Here is a 26,067-nt window from a genome sequence, read left to right as displayed (position 1 = left end):
GAATTAACGACTCCTCAACCCCTAGCCGCTCCCGGGACCGGGCGGAAGGTGTAAAGGGACGGACCGGAAGGAGACAAACCTGGTTTTCCGTCTGATTCTGAACAGCGGCATCAGGAGGAACATGGGGGTGAGGGAGATTGAGAAAGAAAGGGTGTGAGGGAAGAGGAGAATAAGAGTAGTCAAGGACAGGGAAAGATTCGGGGGGTGGCTTTGGCGGAGAAGGAAAGATTTGGGGGTGGGGAGGTGGCTTTGGTTGGAGATGGAAAGATTGAGGTCGTGGCAGCGAGGGAAAAGGGGGTGTAATGGGGAGAGAGAAGCTGTGCTGGGAGTTTGCTGAAGGGTTATTTGCAGAGACAGGACACATGATGTCGATTTATGTACATGTCTCGGGCATTTACTGCTGATGCGGTGGTTGGTCCTGACTGATTATTATCTGTTTTCCTGAGAAATGATCTGTGATCTAGATATTTATTCTCTAGAGAAAGTCATCCAAAGCCAAGGAGAAGAAGCAAAGAAGACTAGAGGAGAGAGCAGCAATGGATGCTGTCTGTGCAAAAGTTGAAACGGCAAACAAGGTAAAATAGTCTAGGGATGTGATAGGGAGCAAATGAGACAATCAGCAGGCAGAAGGAGGGGGTGCCCACAGACGTTTGGTGGAGGAGAAGCCGGAGTGAGAGTTGGCAAGGGGTTGAGCAGGCTGGGAATGAGTGTGGGGGTCTGGGTTCGGGGGAGGTCGAGTTTCCAGGAAAGGTGTCTGAGAGGTTGCTGTCCAAGGGAAACACTTGGTATTCAGGGGGACAGGCTAAGGGGTGAGCAGATGATTGGAAGCTGTTGTTTAGGGTCGACCGGGTTAAGATTTGAGAGGGAGTGTGGGACTTGGGAGTAGATTTACAAACTTAGACGATGTTAAGGTTTGGGGGAGGGGCTGCAAGTTGAGTAGGGTGGGGGGGACGTGGAGATCAGTTGGAAGTTGTTGGGGAAGAGGTTTAGGACTTGGGATCTGCTTCATTGGAGAAGAGGAGGCCAGATTTGGGGAGGGGGTGGTGTTGGGATTGGGACCCCAGAACCACATGTCAGCTCCATAGGTGTGAACTCCATTAAGAACATAAGAACCAGGAGGAGTAGGCCATCTGGCCCTTCGAGCCTGCTCCGCCATTCAATAAGATCATGGCTGATCTTTTCATTGTCTCAGTTCCACTTACCCACCCTCTCACCATAACCCTTAATTCCTTTACTATTCAAAAAATTATCTACCTTAGCTTTAAAAACAATCAACAACAAAGCCTGAACTACTTCACTGGGCAGGGAATTCCACAGATTCACAATCCTTTGAGTGAGGAAGTTCCACCTCAATTCAGTCCTAAATCTGGTCCCCCTAATTTTGAGGCTATGCTCTCTTGTTCTACTTTCACTCTCCCTGCTTTTATCTTATCTATTCCCTTCATAATTTTATGTTTCTGTAAGATCCCCCCTCATTCTTCTAAATTCCAATCAATATAATCCCAGTCTGCTCAACCTCTCCACATAAACTAACCTTGTCGATCCAGAATCAACCTACTGAATCTCCTCTGCACCCCCTTCAGTGCCAATACATCCTTTCTCAAGTAAGGAGATCTAAACTGTACATAGCACTCCAGATGTGGCCTCACCAGCACCCTGTACAGCTGCAGTGTAATGTCCCTGTTTTTAAACTTGATCCCTCTAGCAATGAAGGACAAAATTCCATTTGCCTTCTTAATTACCTGTGGTAGCTGCAAACCAACCTTCTGCAATTTATGCACAAGGATACATGGGTTCCTTTGCACAGCAGCATGCTGCAATTTTTTACCGTTCAAGTAATAGTCTCTTCTACTGTTATTCCTACCAAAATGGATGATTTCACATTTATCAACATTGAATTCCATCTGTCAGACCTTCGCCCACTCACTTAAACAATTTGCTTCCTTGTTTCAGAGACCTTTGTACACTTTGCTCTACCACTCGCCTTAGCGTCATCTGCAAACTTTACACACTACACATGGTCCCTAACTCTAAATCATCCATGCAAATTATAAATTATTGCAGTCCCAGCACTGATCCCGGTTGCATTCCTTTCCTATATTCTGTAGCTGAGGTTACTGGGTACTAGATGGCCTGGTGAGTCATAATCTGCTTTACTGTGCCCCAGATTATTTCATTTTTCATGTTACCTTGTCTCCTGAGGGCAGCAGTTGACGTCCTGGGAAATGATCACTTGCTCCCTGGTCCTTCACCCAAAATCCTTGTTCTTCATGTGGGTGCTTATTTGGCTGTTCAACTATGGAATCTATCCTGGTTGACCCTGAGGCTTCTTAGCACTTGTTCTCACTCACTCATTCACAGTGCAGATCCAGTCACAAGTAGAGCTGCTGGAGCGACCATGGTTATTTCAAATCTCAACATGTCGACACAAATCCCTCAGGTCGATGGTGGCTATGCAGGTCAGTCAGCATCTGAGGAATGAACAAACAAGTTATTGCTTCAGTTGACTAAACCTCCAGCAGCATGCATGCCCCTCCATTGCCAAGTGCTGCCAGAAATGAATTCCTGGAGTAATTTGTCCAAGATTTACCCAACTCCCATGCATACAGGAAGCAAAGAAGAGGCCAGATTGCAAGCTTCTTTAAATGTACTTCAAAACAGAAATACATGTTTTGGTTCTAGGACTGGGAGGGGAAAGCCACGAGGCTACCTGATTACAATTCAATCAGTGTTGCTACTGAACATGCTTGTGAGTGTTTACTTGAGATATGGTGTGGCTGAAGTTTGGGTCATGAACTTTCATCAGAATGTTGGTTGCAGGCCTGAAACATTAACTGTTTCTCTCTCTAGCTGCCACACCTGCTAAATATTTCTGGTATTTTCTGATTTTACTTCACATTCGGCATTCAAACTATTTTGGTCTTGTGTTGTTTAAAGAAATTTAAATTAAATGCAATTTTTCTTTCTGTCTTTTGCATTTTAAGCTTGATGATCCATTAGCATCTTTTCCTGCCTTCAAAAAATATGACCGAAATGGGTAAGTGTCATTTTTTGGAACTTCCCTCACCTTGGTTTGTTAACGTGTTACATCATGCATCATCTCTCCTCCTACCCTAGGACTCGGAACATTGGACTTGGCAGCAGGAAAAGATTCAGCCCTTCAAGCTGCTCTGCCATCAAATAAAATATTGACTCACCTGGTCATGGTCATTCCACCTCTCTGTCTGCCCCAAACCTGCTCCTCACCAACCCTTGACTCCCTTATCACTCAAAAATCTACTCCACTCAGCCTTGAATAAATTCAGTTACAGCTTCCATTTCCTCCTGTGGAAGAGAATTCCTGTCGACTCTCAGAAAAAAACATCTGAACTCTGTCTTGAAACAGAGACCTCTTAGGAGACTTTCACGTGGTTCTAGTTTCTTGCACAAAACAAAACATCCTTTCAGCACACGTCTGAACAAGGAACAAGAGTAGGCCACTCAGCCCTTTGAGCCTGTTCTGCCAATTATTAAGATCATGGTTGATCTGACTTTAACCTAACCCTACAATTCTGTATATGCACAATCTTTCATTCCCTTCTTAATCAAGAACCTATCTACCTCTGCCTTAAAGATTCTGTTTCCGATGCCTTTTGAGGAAAGGAATTCAAAAGATCCTCTAACAGAAAAAAGGTTTCCTCATTTGTACTGTAAAATTATGTGATTTGTGTTAAATAAATGACTCCCACAAGAGGAAACATCCTTACCATGTCCACTCAGTGAAGTGCCCTCAGGGTCTTGTATGTTTCAATTAAGTCACCTATGACGTTTCTAAACTCCAGAAGTCTAGCCTTTTCTCATTAGGCAGTCTGCTCAATGCAGGTATTAGTCTGTTAAACCTTCCTTGAACTGCTTCCAGTACATTAACATCCTTCTGTAAGTGTTGTGACCAGTACTCCAGATGTGATCTCACCAATGCCCTGCTACTCTTGCATTCAATTCCCCTCACAATAGACCATAACATTTTATTAGCTTTCCTGATTACTTGCTGTATCTACATACTAAACTTCCATGATTCATGCACTAAGACACCCAGATTTCTGCATCTGAGTTCTGCAACCTCTCACCATTTAGATAGTATTTCTTTTTTATTCTTTGTGCCAAAATGGACAATTTCACACTTTCCCACATTGTATTCTATTTGTCAGATCATTGCCCACTCACTTAACTTGTCTCTATCCCTTTGTCAGCTCTTTGTGTCCTCTTCACAACTCACTTTCCTACCTAGCTTTGTGTCACCTGCAAATTTTAGTATCAGACCTTTAGTCCCTTTATCCAAATTGTTCTCCCTTTGACAAACCATTTTGGCTCTGTCTGAATGCCTTGAACTCATCCAAGTGTCCAATTATAACATTTTAATAATAGTTTCTAACATTTTCCTTTTATGGATAATAAGCTAACTGGCCTATAGTTTCATGACATTTTTTCCCCTGCTCCCTCCCTTTTGGAATAAAGGAATTATATTAGCTATTTTTCATAGAAACTCCACAGCACAGAAAGAGGCCATTAGGCCCATTGAGTCTGCACCGACCCTCCGAACAGCATCCCACCAAAACCCCCACCTACCCCCTGCTATCCAGATGCACTTTCACAGAGGTCAGTAAGTATCCTATCTCCAGTCAAAATCAAGTCTAGTATTGCAAGCTGTCTGGTTGGTACCATAACATAATAAAAATCGAAAGAACTGCGGATGCTGTAAATCAGGAACTAAAAAAGAATAAAGGGGAGGGGTTGGGGTAGGGAGTAAATGATAGGATAGAGCCTAAAGAGAGAGAAGATCGGTTGGACAGACAAGTTGATAACTCCTTACCCCACCCCCCTCCCCTTTTTTCCTGCATATAAACTGACATTTTCCCGGCCACCATCAGTTCTGAGGAAGGGTCACCAGACCCGAAACGTTAACTCTGTTTTTTCCTTCACAGATGCTGCCAGACCTGCTGAGCTTTTCCAGCAACTTTGTTTTTGGTACCATAACATGCTGGTCTAAGAAACTATTCCAAAAACATCATCTAAACAATTTTAAACAATCTAATTTTTTCCGTGTGAATGTATGTTAAAATCTCCCATGATAATTGCTCACCCTTATTGACAAGCTCCCAATATTTCTTCCTTGATACCCTGCCCTACCATGTGGTTACTGTTAGGGGGCCTATATACAACTCCCACAAGTGACCTCTTTCCTTTTTCATTCCTCATCTCTACTGCTTCTACATTCGGCTTTCCTGAATTTAGGTCATCCCTCTCGATTGTACTAATTTCATCTGCAATTACCAGAGCCACTCCCCCATCCTCTCCTATTTTCCTGTCCTTCCTTAATGTTGCATACTTTACAATATTCAGGTCCCAATCTAGGTCATCCTGCAGGTGCATCTCAGTTTTGGCTACTAGATTGTACTATACATCTCAATCTCTTTTTTTTACCTAGAATGAACATAGTGATAGAGTGCAAAAGAGTAACAGACTTGGACCCCAGCACTGTGGACTGGGCAGTGGAACTGACCAAGACCAACATGCAGACCATGTGAGTGAGCCATAGGGGATTGGTGCTCCACTGGATGAGGGAATAGAAAGTGGATATATCAGAGGAACTGTAGGTAATACTTTCCATGCCACCCCACAGTAATTAAGCACTGACTGGCAGGATTAGGTGGGTGCCTGATGGTTGAGTTTAGTGATGTATGATTACAGAAAGTTATTGTGCATCTGTATTTGAAACTAACATTGATTGGAGAGTCAAGGCACACCCTCTGTTACACTGTTTTTAGACCAGGATCTCAAATCCTCTGTACTGACATTAAATAATTCATATTGGCCCTAAGACACTTAGAAGAACTCCTCCCTTCACTTTTCCAGTAATGGCAGTTGGATCCTTTATGCCCACCTACGAAAAGAAACGAGATCTGAATGTCTTGTCTGAAAGATGGTGCCTCTGACAATGCAGTATATCTCAATACTGGCATCAGAAATGTTGGCTTGCGATACGTGCACAAGTGACTGGAATGAGACTCAAAGGTGCAAACTTGTGGTGATTGTGCTACCTTTAGCAATGGAGTTGTATTCTTTCTCGCCTAATTCACTGCTCCTTCTGAGTGTTTCTTGTGAAGAGGGTTATAGGCAATGATGTCATGGGGAGCCAATAGCAGTAACAGGATAGGATCCTGGGTGTGGGAAGGCAGGTGTGGCTGAGCTGGGGATGGGGTTTGTTGCCCAAGGCAGATACACCAAAAGCTTTGCAGATTGCTTCAACCTTTCACTCTCTTCTGGCAGGTACGAGCAAAGTGAGTGGGGCTGGAAGGATCGAGAGAAGAAGGAGGAGATGACAGATGAACGAGCGTGGTATCTGGTTGCACGGGAAGGAGACAGTGCGGTGCCCACAGCTTTCTCACATTTCCGATTTGATGTGGAGTGTGGGGAGGAAGTACTGTACTGGTATTCTTGCGTTATACTTAATGATTCCCCGCAGAGGGTGGCAGCTCCGATCGTGCACAAGGCTTGGCGGGAAGGGTGGCCGCACATAGGTGGCGAGGCCAATGGCGACCTCCTGATGTAAAACTGCTGGTGACGGGAAGCAAAGTATTGGTGCCCACGGAGTCTGTGGCACGGAAATGACCTGACTGACTGTGATTTAAGGTGACTCAGCTTTCCATCACAGTGAGTGTTCTGTTCTCTGTACCCTCCACCAACCTTGGGAGCCATCCTCCCTAACTCATTCATGTGCCACATTCATCGTGTGCAGACATTGATGGCGAGTTTTGAAACCTTATTTGATAAGTAGAGGGGCGCATGATGGCCAACTGTTGATCCTGGCCCACAGCTAGATACAGAGTAAAGCTCCCTGCACACTGTCCCATCAAACATTTCTAGTTGAGACGGGGAATCTCTGGAAATGGGATGTATGTGTTGTAAAGTCAGTGTCAACTCTGTACAATAACCTGACAGGTTTGTCTTGTGTTGCAGTTATGAGGTTCAGCTGGAGAGTCGGGTGAGGAGGAAAGGGTTGGGCAAATTCTTAATGCAGATTCTACAGCTTTTAGCAAACAGGTAAAGAGGTGATATTATGGAGATAGTAAATTTGCTTCCCCATTCTCTTGGTCTCTCCCTAATGCTGGCTATCTTCCAGTGCTGTACTCAGTGGACTATTCTTGGTGTATGAGCCATTGTCAGACAATGTTCTTGGGGGAGAAAAAGCATTTCCCCCGTCCTCTGCTCACATTCTCTACCCCTGTCCAAGGTGGAGATTGTGTTTAGTTGTGGAACAAATTGTTCTGAGCTGGCATTGTTTCTCTGTATATTCAAGAACCTGCAATTTCCAGTCACAATCTCTCCATCACCTCTCCCAACAGGTTTCCCCCTGTGAGCAGAGGGATTTGGCAGGCAAGATTGGAAAAGAACCTGGCAGGATTGCATGGGGAGACCCTGTGCCACCCAGTTAGCAGTGTGTCAGAAAGTGCTCAGAAAATAAGGGCAGGTTCAGTCTGTGCAATGGGATGAGATTGACTCTTGCTCTGTGCTTTTTCTGCAGTACACAGATGAAGAAAGTGATGTTAACAGTATTTAAGCACAACCATGGAGCATATCAGTTCTTCAAAGAGGCAATGCAGTAAGTTGTGATCTGGAGTCTGTATTATTAGAGGGGATGTCTGAGGACACATCGATGAGAATACATGCACTTGCATGCATGCAAACACTATCTATCACACTCCAGTGTTCTCAGCGTCCTGTAGGTAATATTTACCTATCAACTAAGAACTAAAAACACATTGTCTGGTTGTTACCTAATTGCTAATTTTTTGGGGAAAAAAAGATAAAGAAATGCTGATGCTGGAAATCAGAAACAAAAACAGAAGGGTTTGAATAAGGGTCACTGGACCTGAAATGTTAATTCTGCTATCTTTCCATAGATACTGCCAGACCTGCTGAGATTTTCCAACAATTTCTGCTGATTTTTGGGAGCTCACTATATGCAAATTGATTATTGCAGTGTAGGAACTGCACAAGTAACTATGCTTCAAAAGAGCTTAGTTGGCTGTGAAATACTTTGGAATATCCTGAAGTTTGAAAGATGCTATGGAAATACAAGTCTTTTCCTTACCTGGTCTGGCTGACATTGATTCCAGTCCCATGCTGTATAGTTGAAACTCAGTATCCTCATTTTTCAGGACAGGTAAAGGAGGAGCTAAATATGTCTTTGTCAACATTGTTGAAAATCTGAGTTTTCTGAGATCTGAAAATCAGCATTAAATTCAACATGTTAGGCAAAACTGTCTTGGATAGGACTACAATCTTGCGTACTTAACATTAATGCAGTTTGACTTTGGTAGGGCAGCCATCCAGAGATCCTGATTGTTTGTTTTGCTTTATTCATTCATGGGATGAAAGCATCGCTGGCTGGGACAGCATTTATTGCCCATCCCTAGTTTTCAGAGTCAACCACCTGGCTGGGTGTCTGGAGTCCTATGTAGGCCAGATCAGGTAAGGATGGCAGTTGCTTTCCCAAGGATACTGGTGAACCAGATGGGTTTTTGCAACAATCGACAATCAATTCATGGTCATCATGAGACTCTTATTTCCAGTTTTTAATTCACTGAATTCAAATTACATCACCATGGTGGGATTCGAACGTGGGTCCCCAGGACATTATCGGGGTCTCTGGATTAATAGTCCAGTAATAATACCAGAGGCCACTGCCTCCCTTTTATTGTAGGATTGCAAAGTAGCAAAGGAGCCTTTAGCCTCAAGACATCACAAATTAAACTGTTACTGCTGTGTTTGACTTTCCTGACCTTTCGATCCACAGGTTCGATATTGATGAGTCATCTCCCAGTGTCTCTGGGTGCTGTGGAGATGACTGCTCCTACGAGATACTGAGCCGGAGAACCAAATATGGGGAGCACCCACATCCACATGGCAGTCCACACTGCGGAGGATGCTGTCATTGAAGGATCAACATTGAGCCCCCACCCCTCCAAAATTTCCCTTCCAAACAGATTCATAATGCCGTACGAAATGGAAACTGAGTGAGTGTTCAGTGTATAAGCTATCACAGTATGTGAGTTGTTGGAGAAAGCTTTGCTTGAAAGGTTTTTTTTCCAAACGCACGTACTGTGAATAACACCCAGACTCTCATTGCCAGCCCCTACAACTCCATAGCTGGCCATTTGGAGCCAAATCACCTTGCTATTTACTGGCCAAATGACAGCTCCTCCTTTTTGAATAGTAAAAGGGCTGTTTCCAAATTTTTTTTAAGAAACAACCTTTTTTGTATATAAAAAAAGATCAAAAATAATTGAGTCTGAGCAGAATATTGAACAGAAAAATAATGGAATTGTGGACTTTTCTAAAGTTCAGTTTTTGAATAAATTACATTTCAGCAAGTTTGAGGACATACTGTACATTATGTCTGTAATATATTTAATAAAGCAGCTTTCTTTGAATACTTTCCATTTTTAATTCCCTGTACACACTTGTAGGAACTACCTATGTAAACCTGTCACAGGGTAATAACGCCCTGCTATCACTGGAGGTGCTTAGTGTCTGACAACCTTACATTGGCAGTGCCATTGTACATGTCCAGGTAGAAATTTGTATTGGAAGTAAGAGCAGAGATGTTGCATTAAAATAGAGTCTAATCTTCAGTTGGTCCAATTATCCCTCACTCTCTTCTTCACCTGAAGTCTGCAATAGGTCCCCATCATCCGATTCCTAGATTATGACACAAATAGAAATGAATGTGTCCTTCTAGTTTTATATCCAGGTTCAATACTTCTGGCACCAAATTACAGATTAAATTACCAGCGGCTCTAATGATTGTGTGTGGCCAACAAAAAGATTTGAGTACTGCAGATGGGTCCAATGACTATCTCCCAGATTTGTTTAATCAGCCAGTGCACATGAACCTGGATATCTTTTTAAAGTATCGTCGGGCTTTTGTGTCTTTGACATAGAGAACCAGAGACTGAGATCCAAACAACAATTGTCCTTACTTTGCAAGCTTTCCACTGATTATTTCTTCATTTTTGAATCCTGTTTAACTGTACTTTGCATATAAGGAGTTGGTCCTTGAAATAGGACACATCCAGACTTAAATTATTTGTACCATGGGGTTGTGGGCCTTGTTTCTTTTAAAAATATAATTATCGAATAAATTTTTTTTACTGTTCTTTTCTCTCTCGTTTTGTTCCCTACTATTTCTTGCCCTCGGTTTCCGTTTTTATTTCTAACAAAGGAAGCAGGTAGTTTCCTTGTGTCTGTAACAATTGACTTGTAGCAGTTTTATCACCTGCAAAGTGAAAAACAGCAACCCCAACACAAACTGACCCCACAGCAATAAATGTTATGTTGAAGCATCAGAAGTCCAGAAAATGGCAGGTCCAGTATTTGGCCTGGGCTCTTTGAGCTAGGACATCAGTTTTAGGAATGTTGGGAACAGAGGTTTGAGGCATTCAGCCCTGGAGTTTTTTTTTGGAAGCAAGTTAGATTGTGATTGGCCTGTACCTACAGTCCGTGACCAGCTCTTGCTCCCTATACCCAGTAGGGGACACAGTTGAGCTCTGCTATGTCCTTGTCAAGTGGAGAATGGTAATTCACAGTCAGCATCTTGAGATCAAAAGGCTGACAATTTCAGATTGTGGACATTTGAGGCTAACTACACGTAGCTAGTTCACATCCGTTTTTGTTACTACACAGTGAGCACAAGTAGGACATTTAAGTAGAAAGATAAAATTATGTTTTGACAAGAACAGTTCAGCATTTGTGAATTGGCCTACACTTGTTAGCTATAGTTCAGTGAGTAGCAGCTCACTGTTGGTGAGTCACGTTCCAGCATTTAAGTAGGTGATCCAGGCTAGCATATGAAGACAGTTTTTTAAAACTTCTTTGTAAATGTGGACATCACTGGTCAGCATTTATTGCCCATCGCTAATTGCCCTGGAGAAGGTGGCATCTTTGAACTACAGTTCTTGGGATGTGAGAACATTCACTACTGTTAGGAAAGGCGTTCTAGGATCTATTGACAGTGAGGAAACAGCAATAGATTTCAGGATGGTATGTGGTTTGGAGGGAAACTTGAAAGTGATGTTCCCATGTATCTATTGCTCTTATCCTTCTGAGTGGAAGAGGTTGTCAGTTTGGAAAGTGTTGTCGAGGGAAACTAGGTGAGTAGTTGTACATCCTGTAGACATTACACACTGCTACCACCATGCATCTGGTTGAAGCAAGTTAAGGCCATAAGACATAGGAGCAGAAATTAGGCCATTTGGCCCATTGAGTCTGCTCTGCCATTCAATCATGGCTGGTAAGTTTCTCATCCCCATTCTTCCTGGAAGTTTGATCCTCTTGACAATCAAGAACCTGTCTATCTCTGTCTTAAATATACTCAATGACCTGGTCTCCACAGCCTTCTGTGGTAATAAATTCTATAGATTCACCTCACTCTGGCTGAAGAAGTTTCTCCTCATCTCCGTTCTAAAGGGTCTTTCCTTTACTCTAAGGCTGTGCCCTTGGGTCCTAGTCTCTCCTGCTGATGGAAACATCTTCCCAATATCCACTCTGTCCAGGCTGTTCAGTATTCTGTAAGTTTCAATTAGATTCCCCCCATATCCTTCTAACCTCCATTGAGTATAGACCCAGAGTATGTTCCTATGAGAATTTACCAGAGAACTATGTTGTACTACTTCTATTTAAGTCAAAAAAAGGCACACGGCCTGGACATGTTCATTTTTCATGCAGATGGCAAATTCCTGCATATGAAGTTTCTAGCCAGCATGAATGAACCACGTGAACCCAATTGATAATCTTTATTGTTGGTGTGATTCATCTCGCATTCAAGAGGTACTCTCCAATAATAGAATCATATCTAACTTTATAGATTATCTTATTTGTTTAATGATATTGAAGGTTGGATGGGTGCCAACCAAGTGGATGCTTTGTCCAGGTTAGTTTCAAGCCTCTTGACTGTATATTCATCCAGGCAAGTGGGGAGTATTCCATCAAAGTCCTGTATTGTGCTTTATAGATCATGCACACACTTTGGAGAGTCAGGTGGTGAGCCACTCACTGCAGGATTTGTAGCCTCTGACTGGCTGTTGCAGCCACAGTATTTATATGACTGGTCCAGTTCAGTTTCTGGTCAATGGTAACCTCCAGGATGTTGACAGTGATTTAATTATTCCAATATAGTAGGTTGACAAGGAGCAATGTTTAAATTTGTTGGAGATGGTCGTTGCATGGCTCTTGAGTGTGGCTGTTACTTGCCACTTATTAGCTCCAGTCTGGATATTGTCCAGGTCTTGCTGTATTTGGACATTGACTGTTTCAGTATCTGTAGAATTCTGGTGCTGAAAATGCAAGCATCAAAAAACATCCCCATTCCTGACTTTATGGTGGAGGGTTGGTCATTGCAGTTGAAGATAGGTGGCCTAGGTCACCACTGTAGAACTTAGTGATGTTATGGGACTGGTGATAACCTTCAACAACCATACTTATTTTCGTATGTGCTACATATGACTCTAACCATGGAGGAGTTTCTCACATGATTCCCATTGACTCCAGTTTTGCTAGGGCTCGATGATGCCATACTTGGTCAAATGTTGCATTAAGGTCAAAGGTAGTCAATTCCCCTCACCTCTGGAATTTGGCTCTTTTGTCCATGAGTGAACCAAGGCTGTAATTGAGGTCAGCAGCAGAGTAGCCCAAAGTGAGCATCAGTGAGCAGGTTATTCATTTGCAAATGCCACGCAATTGCACTGTCAACCGTCCCTTCTTTACTCAGAGAGTAGTAAGGGCGTGGAATGCCCTGCCTGCAAAAATAGTAGACTCGCCAACTTTAAGGGCATTTAAATGGTCATTGGATAAACATATGGATGATAATGGAATAGTTTAGGTTAGATGGGCTTCAGATTGGTTTCACAGGTCGGTGCAACATCGAGGGCCGAAGGGCCTGTACTGCGCTGTAATGTTCTATGTTCTGTCACTTCACTGAATAAACTAATAGTGCAGTAATTGGATGAGTTGGAATTGCCCTTCTTTTTGTGAATACCTGGACAATTTTCCATATTTTCTGGCATATCCCATTGTTAGAAGCAGATTGATTATCAGTGCATCTTGTTCTGGGGAAAACATTGCCAGAATGGTGTCAGGCTCCATGGCTTTTGTAGTATCCAGTGCCTTTAGACATTTCCTGATACTATGTGGAGTTGAGTGTACTTAAAACAAAGATAGATAGATTCTTGATTAGAAAAGAGATACAGGGTTACAAGGAGAAGACAGGAGAGTGGAGTTGAGAAACATATCAGCTGTGGCAAAGCAGACTCGGGCTAAACGGCCTAATTATATTTCTATATCTTATAGTCTTGTGGAATGAATTCTGAAGACTTACATCTGTGATGCCATGGACCTCAAAAGGAGACTGCGATGGATCATCAATGTGGCAGTTCTGGCTGAAGATAGATACAAATTCATCAGCCTTATGCACTTGATGAGAATGAGGATATTTATAGCACCTCCATCTCTAGTGAGTTGTTTAGTTATCTGTTATCATTTGTGACAATGTGACCTTGTCACTGTTTGGCATTCAAGTAGTCACCAGGTTGACACCTCTTTTTTTAACGGTATGCCTGGTGCTGCTCTTGGTATAACCTGTTTGGAGAACCAGTGTTGATCTCCCAGCTTGTTGGTAATGATTGGATGGGGAAATGCCAAGCAACGAGTTTACAAATTGTGACTGAATACAATTCTGTTGCTGATGGCCACTAAACTTCATAGATTGGAGGTCTAGTTTTGAGTTGCTAGATCTTTCTGAAGTTTTTCCCACTTAGTAGAGTGCTAGTGTCACATAACATGGAAGTTACCCTCAATGTGCAGACAGGACTTAACAAGGACTGCACAGTGGTCACTCTTACTAATATTGTTATGAACAGATGCATTTGCAGCAAATTGGTGGATTTGGTTGGTGGGATGAGGGCAAGTAAATTTTTGACCTCTTGTGGGTTCCTGCAGAGCCAGTCTATATGTTCTTTAAGACTTTGCCAGTTCAGTTGGTAGTGGTCTACCGCACCACTTTTCATGATAGACATTGAAATCCTCCACTCAGAGTACGTTCAGTGCCTTTGCCATCCTCAGTCTTTCCTCCAAGCAGTGTTCAACATGGAAGGGTACTAATTCATTAGCAAGGGGCAGGGTGAGGTTGTATGTGGTGATCAGCAGGAAGTTATCTTGCCAGTGTTTGGTCTGAAGCTATAACACTTCATGGGGTTCAAAATCAACATTAAGACTTTCTAGGCAACTACCTCCTGAATATATACCACAGTACCTTCAACTCTGGTGGGTCTGCTGTGCTGATGGAAAAGCATATATTCATGTATGGTGACGATGGTGCCTGAGACATTGTATTTAATGATTCCAGGAGAATGACTGACTGTATCAGCCTATTGCTTGTCTAGTCTATGAAACATATCCATTAATTTTGGCACAAGCCTCAGATATTGGTAAGTACTATTTTACAGGGTCACTTGGGCTTGGTTTGTCGTGCTCGTTTCCAATGCCTATGTTGATACAAGGTGATCCATCCACTTATGATCCTTTCTTTAGGTTGTATAGCCACTTTGACACAACTGAGTGGCTTGCAGTCAAGAGTCAACCACACTTGTTGTGGTCTGAAGTCCCATGTAGACTATACCAGCTGTTACAATAAGATCACAGATGAACCCTCAATTTGTAACAACTAGATCCTGAGCACTGTTCACGTTTTTAAGGTTCCAGACCACATTGTCAGGTTCCTGGATGAGGGGAGATGAAGCCTTCTTTATTCATCCGCATCATCAGTTGGTAGCAACAATTCAATTTACTGTGCATTTTCCCTTCCTCTGCCCATCCTTGTGGATACATTTCTCTCATACCAAATAAATTTGTTTTAAAAAGGAGGCAATTTAATGAAGTTTTCTTGAATTAACAAAACAAGTATGTTTATTAGTGAATAAATGTGAGAATAATAAAGTAATGTAATACATAGATTAGAAATAAGAAGTGAGTCCAAAAAAAATTAATGTTAAAAGATATACAGATGTGACTCAGTGGTTTATTTGGGAGGTGTGGAATTCTGATAATTAAGTAGTTGATTTAGAGATAATAACAGAAACTTCTATTCTCTTTCCTTCTGACTGACTTGATAGCTGATTTCTAGCAATTTATGCAGAATGTTCTTTACCTACAATGTAGGGGTGACGAACGGGTGGTCTTCAAGCACGACCTTCAGAGTACACTAGTACTTGAACCCAGGCAAATACACACAAGAACCTTAGTTCACTGGCACAACATCAGGACTGACCTGGCTTTTTATCCCTGTTCTTATGAAGTAAAGTAAAAAAAAAATGTCTCTCACTACGACTGTCTATTCTCCCATCATTATTCACAGTTTGAGATAACTTCCTGGAGATTACAGTTTAATTTGTAGTGCATATCTCCCTTTAACTCCACCTCTTTGAAGATGCCTTGGGACGTTAGCAAGTGTGATATTCTACAGTCCTTTTCCAAATAGCCAGTGAACTTACACCTGCTGACAACTTTTGGCAGTCCTTCATACATTAAAAAATGTAATTAAAAATGAATATGTTCATAAGTACTTCAGGAACCCTCTGTTATCATGACACCAGGTATGGCAGATTTCCTTCCCCAGAGGGGATTCATGAAAATTCAGCCAATGTAGTATGCTTACAATTTCCAAAAGGCATTCAATAAGGTGCCATACATGTTAACCATCAACACAAGGGTATTAGCATGGATAAGAATTGGTTAGTGGACAGGAAGCAACAATTACAGAAAAATAGGGTGTTTTCAAGTCAGCAGGCTGCATTTAGTGGAATGTGGCAAGGATCAGTGCTGTGGACTCAGCTATATACAATGTATATTCATAACTTGGATACAGAGACATAGAGTAATGTATAATACATTTACTGGATACAAAGCTAGGTGGAAATACAAGCTAGGTGGATGGAAAAGACTCCAAAGAGATATAAACAGATTGAGTGGGCAACAAAATGGCAGGAGTACAATGAGGTGATTTACTTTAGTCATAAAAATAGAAACTCAGAATATTTTTTAAAAAGTGTGAAACTTGAGAATGTTATTGTTTAGAAAGACTTTGGTGCATTCATTGTAGAACATAATGTTAGTATGTTGTATAGCAAGCAATTAAAAGAGAAAATAGTAAATGAAAAACAAACAGTTGGCCTTTCTTGTAAAGGGATTCAAGTACGAGAATTGGAGTCTTACTACAATTGCACAGGGCTTTTATGAGACTACACATTGAATACAGTGAAATTTTGATTTCTGAATTTAAGGAAAGAAAGGGTTGTATTGGAGGCGGTACAACAAATAGAGTCAGTCTTCACCAGATTAGTCCCTGGGAAGTGAGAGTTGTCCTACGATGAAAGGCTGAATAAGTTATGCTTTATCTTGTGTGTTAAGCCAACTCTGCTACACACACATTGAGATACCAGTCTGGCTTGTCTCAGGCTGTGGGTGTCTGTACATACTGTCCCTGAGGTTGCTCTTGTTATCACAAAGGAAGATTCTTCAATTCCTTATGCACTGTAACATTCCTTTATTTACATCTGTACATTGTAGCTTCTCAGTCTAGAATGACCATGCAAAGAGAGAAGGGGTCAATTATATAGGTCTAAAGTGAGGATAAATTTCTTCATTCAAAGGGTTGTGAATGTTGAATTTCCATTATCATCTTTTGTAGATGGAAGGATGCCAGTCACACATCCTAGATTCCTTTTCTGGGAACTTGGCTGTATGGAAATTAAATGCTGGCCTGCATAACAGTAATTAGACTTCAAGACAATTCCAGAGTTGTGAAGTGCTTTATCTGTCCAGTGCCCAGAACATAAGCGTGACTTTTCCACTAGACTTTCCAGCAAAATGAGCTGTAATTCTTTGCTACTGGTGTTTTTCACACCAAGTGTTGGAAGATGAATCCAAGCATAGGAACACAGAAGCAGAAGTGTGCAATTCAGATCCTCAAGCCTGCTTCGTCATTCTAAATCTTGGCTGATAGTCCACCTCAAAGCCATTCTCCTCTGCTAACTCCACATCCTTCTTGTCACTATTATCTAGAAATCTACTGATTTGTCTTGAAGTTACTTAATCACCAAGTTCTGACAGCATCCAGTGGTAGAGATTCCAAAGGTTCACTGTCCTCTAAGTGAAGTTCGGCCTTATCTCGGTTCTAAATAGAGTGAATCGAATTGGCTGAAGACTGGCAACTGTGATCCTGGGACCCCCTGGAGGAAGTCCAGATGAATCATCCACTTGGCACTTCTGTTGAAGATTGTTGCAAATGTTTCAGTGGTATCTTTTTCACTGATGTGCTGGACTCTCCTATCATTGAGGTTGGAGATATTTATAGAGTTTCTAAATTGTCTAAACTCCAGAGAACACAGGTGGTCTCCTCGCAGGTCAATCCTACCATCCCAGGATTAATCTGGTGAATCTGAATTCCATCCATGGTAAGCATGGAATACAATATCTAGAATGATAGTAAATTATGGAAGTTCTTTTATGAGTGTAATGAAAGTGACAACACATTGTCAGCCCACAGAAATGTATTTTTTATTTATTCAGCATCTTCAGCTGAGTGTAGACATCAGCATTGTTCACCATTAGAATAAGAGGAGTGTTTCATGCTCTTGAAGCTCTTTCTCCTTTCTACTTGATGGTGGCTGATCTGAACCTCCAGTTAATTTGCTCATTTTTTCTCCATATCCTCTGATACCCTTACAAGGGAAAAAAAAATTGACCCATCTCGGCCTTCAAAAATCCATCTTTGATCAGCTCCTACTTGTCGTTATTGCTCTGATAAGATTTCAGTGAATTTGTCTACAACTGATGTTAGATTGGCAGCCTACAGTCATCTAGTTTCTCTCCCTTTTTAAATAATAGTGATACTTGCAAATATCCAATTCTGAAGCCCAATTCCTGAAATTGAAGATCTTTGCAAAATGCTGACTGTAACACATTCTTCATTTTCTTCCCCCATCTCGCTGGAGATGGGACATTTGACCCAAAGAAAATCTCCTAGATTCAGAGGGATCCACAAAACATATCAAATGGAATCTTTACGCAGAGCTAGTTAAAATGAAAATAATTCTCTACCACAAAGTAGCATTGAAACATCCTATCAATTCTTTTAATTCAAAGTAGATGGACTGTTTGAAAAAGAGAAATATTAAAAAAAGTGTACGTGAAGGAAGCAAAAATGTCTGCATGTGGCTACCGAGGTCACAAACAGAAGGATAATGGGTTTGTGACTTCATAGTGTTCAGAAACCAAACCAGCCAGCTCACATCCTCCACCTTCACAATGAAGATCCTTGCGTTGTTTCTCATCGTCTTCCTATTGCTTCTCCTTTCAGTGGGCAAGTAAAATTCTTCTTGCCATTCCTTAATTTCTTTGATTTTCTAATGCATTACTATCCCAGTTAGTAGAATGTGTCATGCCATTCAGAAACCCCAGGATCAAATCTAAATGAGATCTGCACACACCTTCTGGTGGGAGTCACCAGATGGCAATTGTGAGCCACTGAATTTTCACTCCAATCCTCCCCTCAATACCCAAGGGGCAAGATTGCAAAGGACGCTGCCAGCCAATGCAAGATATGCTGGAAAGTGTTACAATACATTCAAAATTGGAAAGCAGCCCACCAGTCTGACCTCTTCATGTTAACAACTGACCAGTACGTGGGCAAGGTTTATTCCCACTGTCATGAATAATGACTTCCTTAATGAGGCACATGTCTTTTTACAAGAGTATTCATCAACAGGAACATCAGGGTCTTAAAAGACCACATTTGCAGGCTACACAGGTTGAGACAGGCTCTGCGGTACTTCCAGTTCACGTGTCATTCTCAATTGCAACAAAATTGAACTCTACCGCTGGGACAGGTATGCTGCAATTCAACATTTTGTTTTAACTGCAGCTGATCTGAACTCTAAGCGTGTCCTTTCAATATGGAAAATTGATTCATATATTACTTTATGTTAAATAAAAACCTTGATACAATCAGAGGACGATCACAACTAGAAATCAAAAACCACAATCCCACTTGTTTCAATGTTGTACTTTGTGCTCTGAATTCCCCTCCAAAATGCAAATCGGGCAAATTCAAAGTAAAAGCAGGGCTAACAAACTGTGCAACTGCTCCTAGTTACTAAATGAGCCACTTAAAAAATGTCTGCTCATGAAACATTTGTATAGCGATGTTCTGTGTGTGTACCTGTGCCTTTTATAATGACCTGTTGTTCTTTTTCAGAACGCTCAAAAACAGCCAGTATTCATAACTTTTCTTGGCCGGTGAGTAACTGAATTCAATATTCCAACTGACTGCTGCAGAAGACGGATTTAATAAGAAACATTTCTAATATTATTTATCTTATCTCTTCAGGCTGACTGTGACTACACTACAATCTGTGTGAGGGAACTGCGCCCAGTCTGTGGCACAGACGGTCGAACATACAAGAATCGGTGTGACCTGTGCAAAGAAATAATGTGAGTGTGTTTATTTCCATCTCAAGGCCATCTGTATTCTGATTAATAAGGAATCTAAGTTTCACAAAGGAAGTTAAGATGATTGAGAAACATTCCTTCACAATTACGTTTTTTTTCTGTGTAAATGTACCACATGCAATCCAGAAGCAGCCTTCAGCAGACCTCAATACATACTTTCCAGCAAATCATTCAGACTGAAAATAATTGAACCATTCACTCATTTTGATTGAAGTTTTAGGGACTGCCATCTTTCAGATGAAATGTTAAACTGAGGCCTGTCTGCTCTCTTCGGGTTGACATAAAAGATCAAGAGCAGAGGAGTTCTCCCAATGCAGTGGATAATGTTGGTCCCTCAACCAATACATCAGATTATCTAGGTGTTATCACGTTGCTATTTAGAATTAGAACTTTTTGTCACATTTACTCAAGTACAGAAGTGCACGAGTACAGTGAAAAGCATACAATGTCGCCATTCCTGGCACCACATTAGGTACAAAATCTTAGGTACAAAGTAGAAAAATAAAGAAACAAAGTTAAATGTTAAACATTATAGTCCTCAGTATAAAGAAATAAAGTTAAAAGTTCAACAGTCTTAAGTGCTTGGCCATTCTGGACTTGTACTCCTACAAGGCTCGATCGCCTCTGCTTTGGCCTGCTCTCTGGGAAACCTCGAGCTGCATGCTGTTGCTGTCGTTGCTGGAGATCCTCCCTCATCACCGTGTTGGGCTCGCTCTTCCTGCATTGGGCTCAATCTCTGACCGTCAAAGTCCTGATCCAGGTGCCGAGTTGCTGCCACGCACCAGACCTCTAGCGAACCGCCAAAGTCTCAAACTAGACCCCAGGCTATACAGATTGCAACCTCAACGTCTTCAGAATTTGTATTTCTGTAAGCTTCTCTCATGACGTCAGAATGTCCCACATTGCTTCACAACCAATGGGTTATTTTTGAAATGCAGTCAATATTATTACTTAAGTTGGTGTTTTATCTAACTTTGCCAGCAGCAACATCACACAAACATAAAATTTAAAAAAATACAAAAACTAGTATTTCCATGATATCGTTTACAATTTCTCAATTTAAACGTCCAAATTGCATTCAGTGATATCCTTCAAAAGGCACTGAGATAATAACTGGATAGAGATACAAACATATGCCACGTGGCCCCGCAAGGCTCTTCACCATTCGATAAGATCATGGCTGATATAATTTCTCCATATTCCTGCTTACCCCTTGCTGCCATGAATCCATCTACATTTGCCTTAAAAATATTCAAAGGAAAAGAAAATCAGTCATTGTTCTTGACTTTGACTGGAAAGTGTGAGTCTGTGACAAACAATAAAAGTAAAAATTAAGCAGTGCTAACCTTTTTCACTTGCAGTGAAGTTTTGTCAGAATATTAGCATAAAGAATCATGAAAAATCTTTTAGCACAGACTGAATCTGTTTTGACCACCTTTTGAGGAAGAGAGTTCCAAAAATTCTCAACCCTCTGTGAGGAAAAAATTTCTCATGTCTTAAATGGGCAACCCCTTATTTTAAAGTGACCCCAGCTCTCGATTCTCCGACAAAAGGAAACATCCGACCCACAAGCACTCTGATAAGGCCCCTCAGGACCTTATATGGTTTTGGCATTGCTTGAGTGCTAAATATGTCATTTATGGGAGAGTTATTTGGCAAGAGAAACCATGGTCAAGCCAGCCAATGGGTAGAGAAAGAGTGCCCACAGGAGTCAGAATTCCTTGTAGATCAAAATTCAAAGATGTCTGTTCTGTGCACAACCAGTGGCCATGGATGGAGAATTAGAACTAAATTAAGGAAACAAATAAAGGATTAATTGAACATGCCACGGTGGCAGGTGGGTCATGACCACCAGAGTCAGCATCCCTGGCTAAGGATGAAAAAAAAGCCATTGCTCTTGATCTTGATTTTGACTGTGACTTTCAATAGAAAGTATCTGTCAGCAAACATCTTGCAATCATGAGATCGGCGAGAAATCATTAGAAAAACAATATAGGAAGAAATTAAGCAGTACTAACCACCTGTCTTCACTTGCAGGAAGTCTGGTCGAAATATTAGTATAAAGAATCATGGAAAATGTTGAACTACAGACTGAATCTTGAGATTTCAAAGTAGAAGAGTTTCACCACAAACTTAATTAACATTATACACGTTGGGAATAGAAGTTATTTTACATGTTGTGAAATTAGTACAATTGTGAATAAAGGAAAGGCTTTTCCAAGTTTTTGCATAGCTTGGCTTTTAATTTCTAATATAGTCCTCATTTTGAGAGGCTTTAATTACTCAAATGTAGACTAGGATACTAATAGTGTAAGGGACAACAACAGGCAGTTGAATCTCGATTGTTAGGAGAATTTCCTACAATAGTATGTGTCAAGTCGAAAAACAAAGAATGCACTGTTGGAGAGATAGTAGGAACTGGAGAATCTGAGATAACAAGGTGTAGAGCTGGATGAACACAGCAGGCCAAGCATTTTCTGAAGAAGGGTCTAGGCCCGAAACATCAGCTTTCCTGCTCCTCTGATGCTGCTTGGTCTGCTGTGTTCATCCAGCTCTACACCTTGTTATTTCAAATGCACTGTTGGACTTGGTTTTTGAAAATGAGGTGGGCCAAGTGGACCAAAAGCATCCAAGATATTGATCATTATCTCGTAAGTTTGGAACAATGGTGAAGAATGACAGTGGTCAATCCAGAACAAGAGTAATCAATTGGCGGAGAGCTGATGTCAATGGGGCAAGAATGGAGTTGGACTGGATAGGTACAGTGAGAGGTTGGTGGGAAAAACATTAGCTGAACAATGAGCCACCATCAAACAAGAGATGGTTCAGCTACAGACAAGGTGTATTGTCTCAAAAGTGAGAGGTAGGGTAACAAATCCAGAGCTTCATCGATGACAAAGGAGATAGAAATTAAAGAATAAAAACACACTACTAGCAGATATCGACACCTACCAACAGATGGCGATAGACCCGGCACCACAGTTAGGAACCTGATTACAACGACCCTGAAGAAATTACACAACTTAGGAGACATCAGCAAGACAGACTACTAAGAAATGAAGCCAGAGGGATCCAACACACCTTGATTCTAAGAAGACCCCAAGGCACACAACCCGGGGGTCCCCCTCAGACCCATTGTCTCACTACCAGGTACACCAACATATAGACTTGCCAAAGAACTACAACAGAAATTGAAATACTTGGTGGACAACAGTACCTACTCCATCCACTCATCCCAAGAATTTCTCAACATCATCAAGGACACCAGGATAGAAGAAGATGAGATGATAATATCCTTCAACGTAACAGCACTATTTACATCCATAAACATCGACCTAACCAAAGAAACAATTGCCACATTCCTGGACAAATCAAGTAAGCAGGTAACCCAGCACACCAGCAACATCAATAAGGACACCTCCATGAAACTACTAGACCTGTGCCTCACAACCCACTTCACCTTCAACGACAGCATATACAAACAACTCAACGGGATTCCCAATATCAGGACTGATTGCAGAAGCAGTAATGCAAAGGTTAGAACGGACAGCGCTCCCCACTATACAACCCAAACTTTGGGTCCGATATGTAGATGACATCTTCGGGACTATTAAACGCACAAAACTAGAAGAAAGCCACCGACGCATAAACAACATCCTCACCAGGATAAAATTCATGAAAGAAGAGGAGAACAACAACCGACTACCTTTTCTGGACATAATGGTAGAACGCAAAAACACCAGGGAACTCCAGACTAGTGTATATAAAAAGACCGTACATAGAGACCAAATACTCAATTACACTAGCAACCACCCCAACGCCCACAAACGGAGCTGCATCAGGACACTATTTAAACGAGCCACAACACATTGCAGCAATCTGGAACTACACAAAGCAAAACAGGAGCACCTATACAGAGTCTTCAAAAGAAACGGATACCCAAAAAGCATGATCCGCTGTTACCTCCGAGACAGACCACAACAGGAAGACACAACACGACCAGACTCACTAATCACCCTACCATACATGAAGGACATGTCAGAGATGACCACAATTCTACTCAGACCCCTAGGTAGCCCACAAACCAACAGCCACTCTACAACAGCTACTGACAAATGTAAAGGATCCCATACCCAAAACCAACAAACTGGGGTAATATACAAAATACCATGCAAGAACCGTGAAAAACACTACATAGGCCAAACAGGAAGAAAATTGACCATATGGATACATGAACACTAACTAGCCACCAAGAGACACAACCAATTCTCACTTGTCTCACTAAACACAGACAATGAGGGACACAAATTCAACTGGAACAACACATCCATAATCACACAAGCAGAACAGAGACACGCTGGGAATTCCTGGAGGCCTGGTATTCCAACTGGAACTCCATCAACAAACACATTGAATTAGACCCTGTGTACAAACCACTGAGAAACAAAACCGGAAGTAATACCAACCACCCCAGCAAACTGAGGCATATAAATAACAAGCAGGACAAAACATGGATGCTTCACCGGTGGCGCACTGACGATGTTATCTAGTAAGGTGACGAAACGTTTGCAATCAAACCCACCGGCTCAGCGAGCATGTCTACAACCTCGGTAAAAACATCCGTCACATAGAAAATGCAATAAAAAAATCAAGAGAAATACAGAAGATTCAAAGTGGAAGAGAAAAAACATATTACAGATGCAAAAATGAATTATGAGAAAAGAATGGCAACCATAATAATGGGAATCCCTTTGTCTTCCTTAAACATTTAATAGTAAGTGGAGAAGTAGGGCTGATTAGGGATGAAAACGTGAATTTACACAATCGGGGGCTTGGTCGAGGTACTAAATAAATAGTGCACATCTGCCTTTACCAAGCAGATGATACACAGATCATGGTGACAGAGGAGGAAACTCTGTCATGAGACAGGTTCAAAATTGGACGATGTGTTGGATACACTGTTGGTAATTAAAATTGACAAGACTCTAGGCATGGATGAGATGCATCCAAGGATATTGAAGAAAGTGAGAGTGTGAATTGCAGAGGCACTTGCCGTATTATTTGAATCTTCCCTAGACTCAAGGAAGTTGATGGAAGACCGGAGAATTGCACGCATTATATTTCAAAAGAATGGTTATAAGGATAAGGATTATCACTGGACTCTTAATCCAGACACCCAGATAATGTTCTGGGGACCCGGGTTCGAATCCTGCCATGGCAGATGGTGGAATTTGAATTCAATAAATATCTGGAATTAAGAATCTAATGATGACCATGAATCCATTGTCGATTGTTGGGAAAAACCCATCTGGTTCACTAATGTCCATTAGGGAAGGAAATTGCCATCTTTACCGGGTCTGGCCTACATGTGACTTCAGACCCACAGCAATGTGGTTGACTCTTGACTGTCCTCTGGGCAATAAATGCTGCCTGGCCAACGACGCCCACATCCCATGAATGAATAAAGGAAAAAGTAAGTTACAGACCAGTCAGTTTACTTTCACTGGTGAAACAATGAGTTTGGATCAAGTTAGTAGTTACATGGAAAAAGTTGAATTACCTCATGAATTTCTCAAGGAAAAATCTTTTTGAATTAATTTGCTGGAGTTTTTTTTGAAGTGCTAACAAAAAGGGTCAATGTCAGTAATGATGTTAGTGTGGTTTATGTGGATTGCCAAAAGGTGTCTGTTTGAGGGCTAAACAACAGACATGTAAGGAAAGTTATAGGGCATGGAATATAAGACCAATAGCAAAATGGATAGAAAATTTGCTGAGTGACAGGAAATGGAGAAAATGTTCAATGGATATTTTTCAGGCTGAAAGTTGTTTGCAGTTGTGTTCCCAAGGGTCAGTATTAGGAAACATGTTCAAGATCTAGATCTTGACTTAGAAGAGAGAATTTGAAAGCTTGAGAGTTTTAAAACTTGGAAACATTGTAAACTCTGAGGAGTACTGTGCAGAACTTCTAAAAAACATAAACAAGTTGCAGGAGTTGGCAAATATGTGGCATATGAATTTCAACGTGGGTGAGTGTGAGATGATGTACCTTAGTTGGAAAAATCCAGACAGACAGAAATCAAAAATAACAGTACAAGGCTAAAAGAATTTTATCACAAAGAGGTTCTTTACTCAGAGAGTGATGGGGGCGTGGAATGCATTGCCAGAGAGGGTAGTGGAGTCGGCCTCATTAGGGACATTTAAGCGGCTATTAGATAGGCATATGGATGATAGTATAAGGTAGGGGTGGAGGTTAGATAGACCTTAGGTTTAGGGTAAAAGTTCGGCACAACATCGTGGGCCGAAGGGCCTGTACTGTGCTGGATTGTTTTATGTTCTAAAACCTTTAGTGCAGATCTGAAATGCACTGCCTGGAAGTATGGTGGAGGCAGGTTCATCTGAGGCATTCAAAAAGGCAGTAGATAATCATTTACATAGGAACAATGTACAAGATTATGGGGAAAAGTA

General features: G+C 41.4%; 1 protein-coding gene across 3 annotated transcripts; it reads left to right on the top strand.

The window, feature by feature from the left end:
• Nucleotides 1-21,769, top strand: naa40 (N-alpha-acetyltransferase 40, NatD catalytic subunit). 3 transcript variants are annotated; one of them, XR_007266040.1, is made up of 12 exons: nt 1-127; nt 480-575; nt 2,985-3,037; nt 5,465-5,560; nt 6,307-6,468; nt 6,997-7,080; nt 7,562-7,639; nt 8,837-9,056; nt 13,387-13,549; nt 19,349-19,389; nt 19,481-19,584; nt 21,640-21,769. XR_007266040.1 is itself a non-coding variant. In XM_020517273.2 (8 exons), the coding sequence occupies exons 1-8, from the start codon at nt 122-124 to the stop codon at nt 8,976-8,978; spliced, it is 717 nt and encodes a 238-aa protein (XP_020372862.1). In that variant the 5' UTR covers nt 1-121; the 3' UTR covers nt 8,979-10,198. The 3 variants fall into 3 exon arrangements, 1 of the variants encoding a protein (XP_020372862.1); XR_007266039.1 differs by lacking the exon at nt 13,387-13,549; XM_020517273.2 differs by lacking the exons at nt 13,387-13,549; nt 19,349-19,389; nt 19,481-19,584; nt 21,640-21,769 and having other exon boundaries at nt 8,837-10,198.
• The last annotated feature ends 4,298 nt before the right edge of the window (nt 21,770-26,067 follow it).

This window comes from Rhincodon typus, chromosome 43, assembly GCF_021869965.1.
Source record: "Rhincodon typus isolate 14 chromosome 43, sRhiTyp1.1, whole genome shotgun sequence".
In the NCBI taxonomy this organism is placed as follows: Eukaryota; Metazoa; Chordata; class Chondrichthyes; order Orectolobiformes; family Rhincodontidae; genus Rhincodon; species Rhincodon typus.
Note: the sequence above shows the minus strand (reverse complement) of the source record. Positions and strands in the feature narration are given on the sequence as shown.

What these genes read in the sequence shown, in the direction of transcription:
- naa40 (XM_020517273.2), top strand. An exon ending in AAAAAATATGACCGAAATGG is followed by an intron (nt 3,038 to 5,464) that starts GTAAGTGTCATT and finishes TTTTTTACCTAG; the next exon opens with AATGAACATAGTGATAGAGT. An exon ending in CTACAGCTTTTAGCAAACAG is followed by an intron (nt 7,081 to 7,561) that starts GTAAAGAGGTGA and finishes CTTTTTCTGCAG; the next exon opens with TACACAGATGAAGAAAGTGA.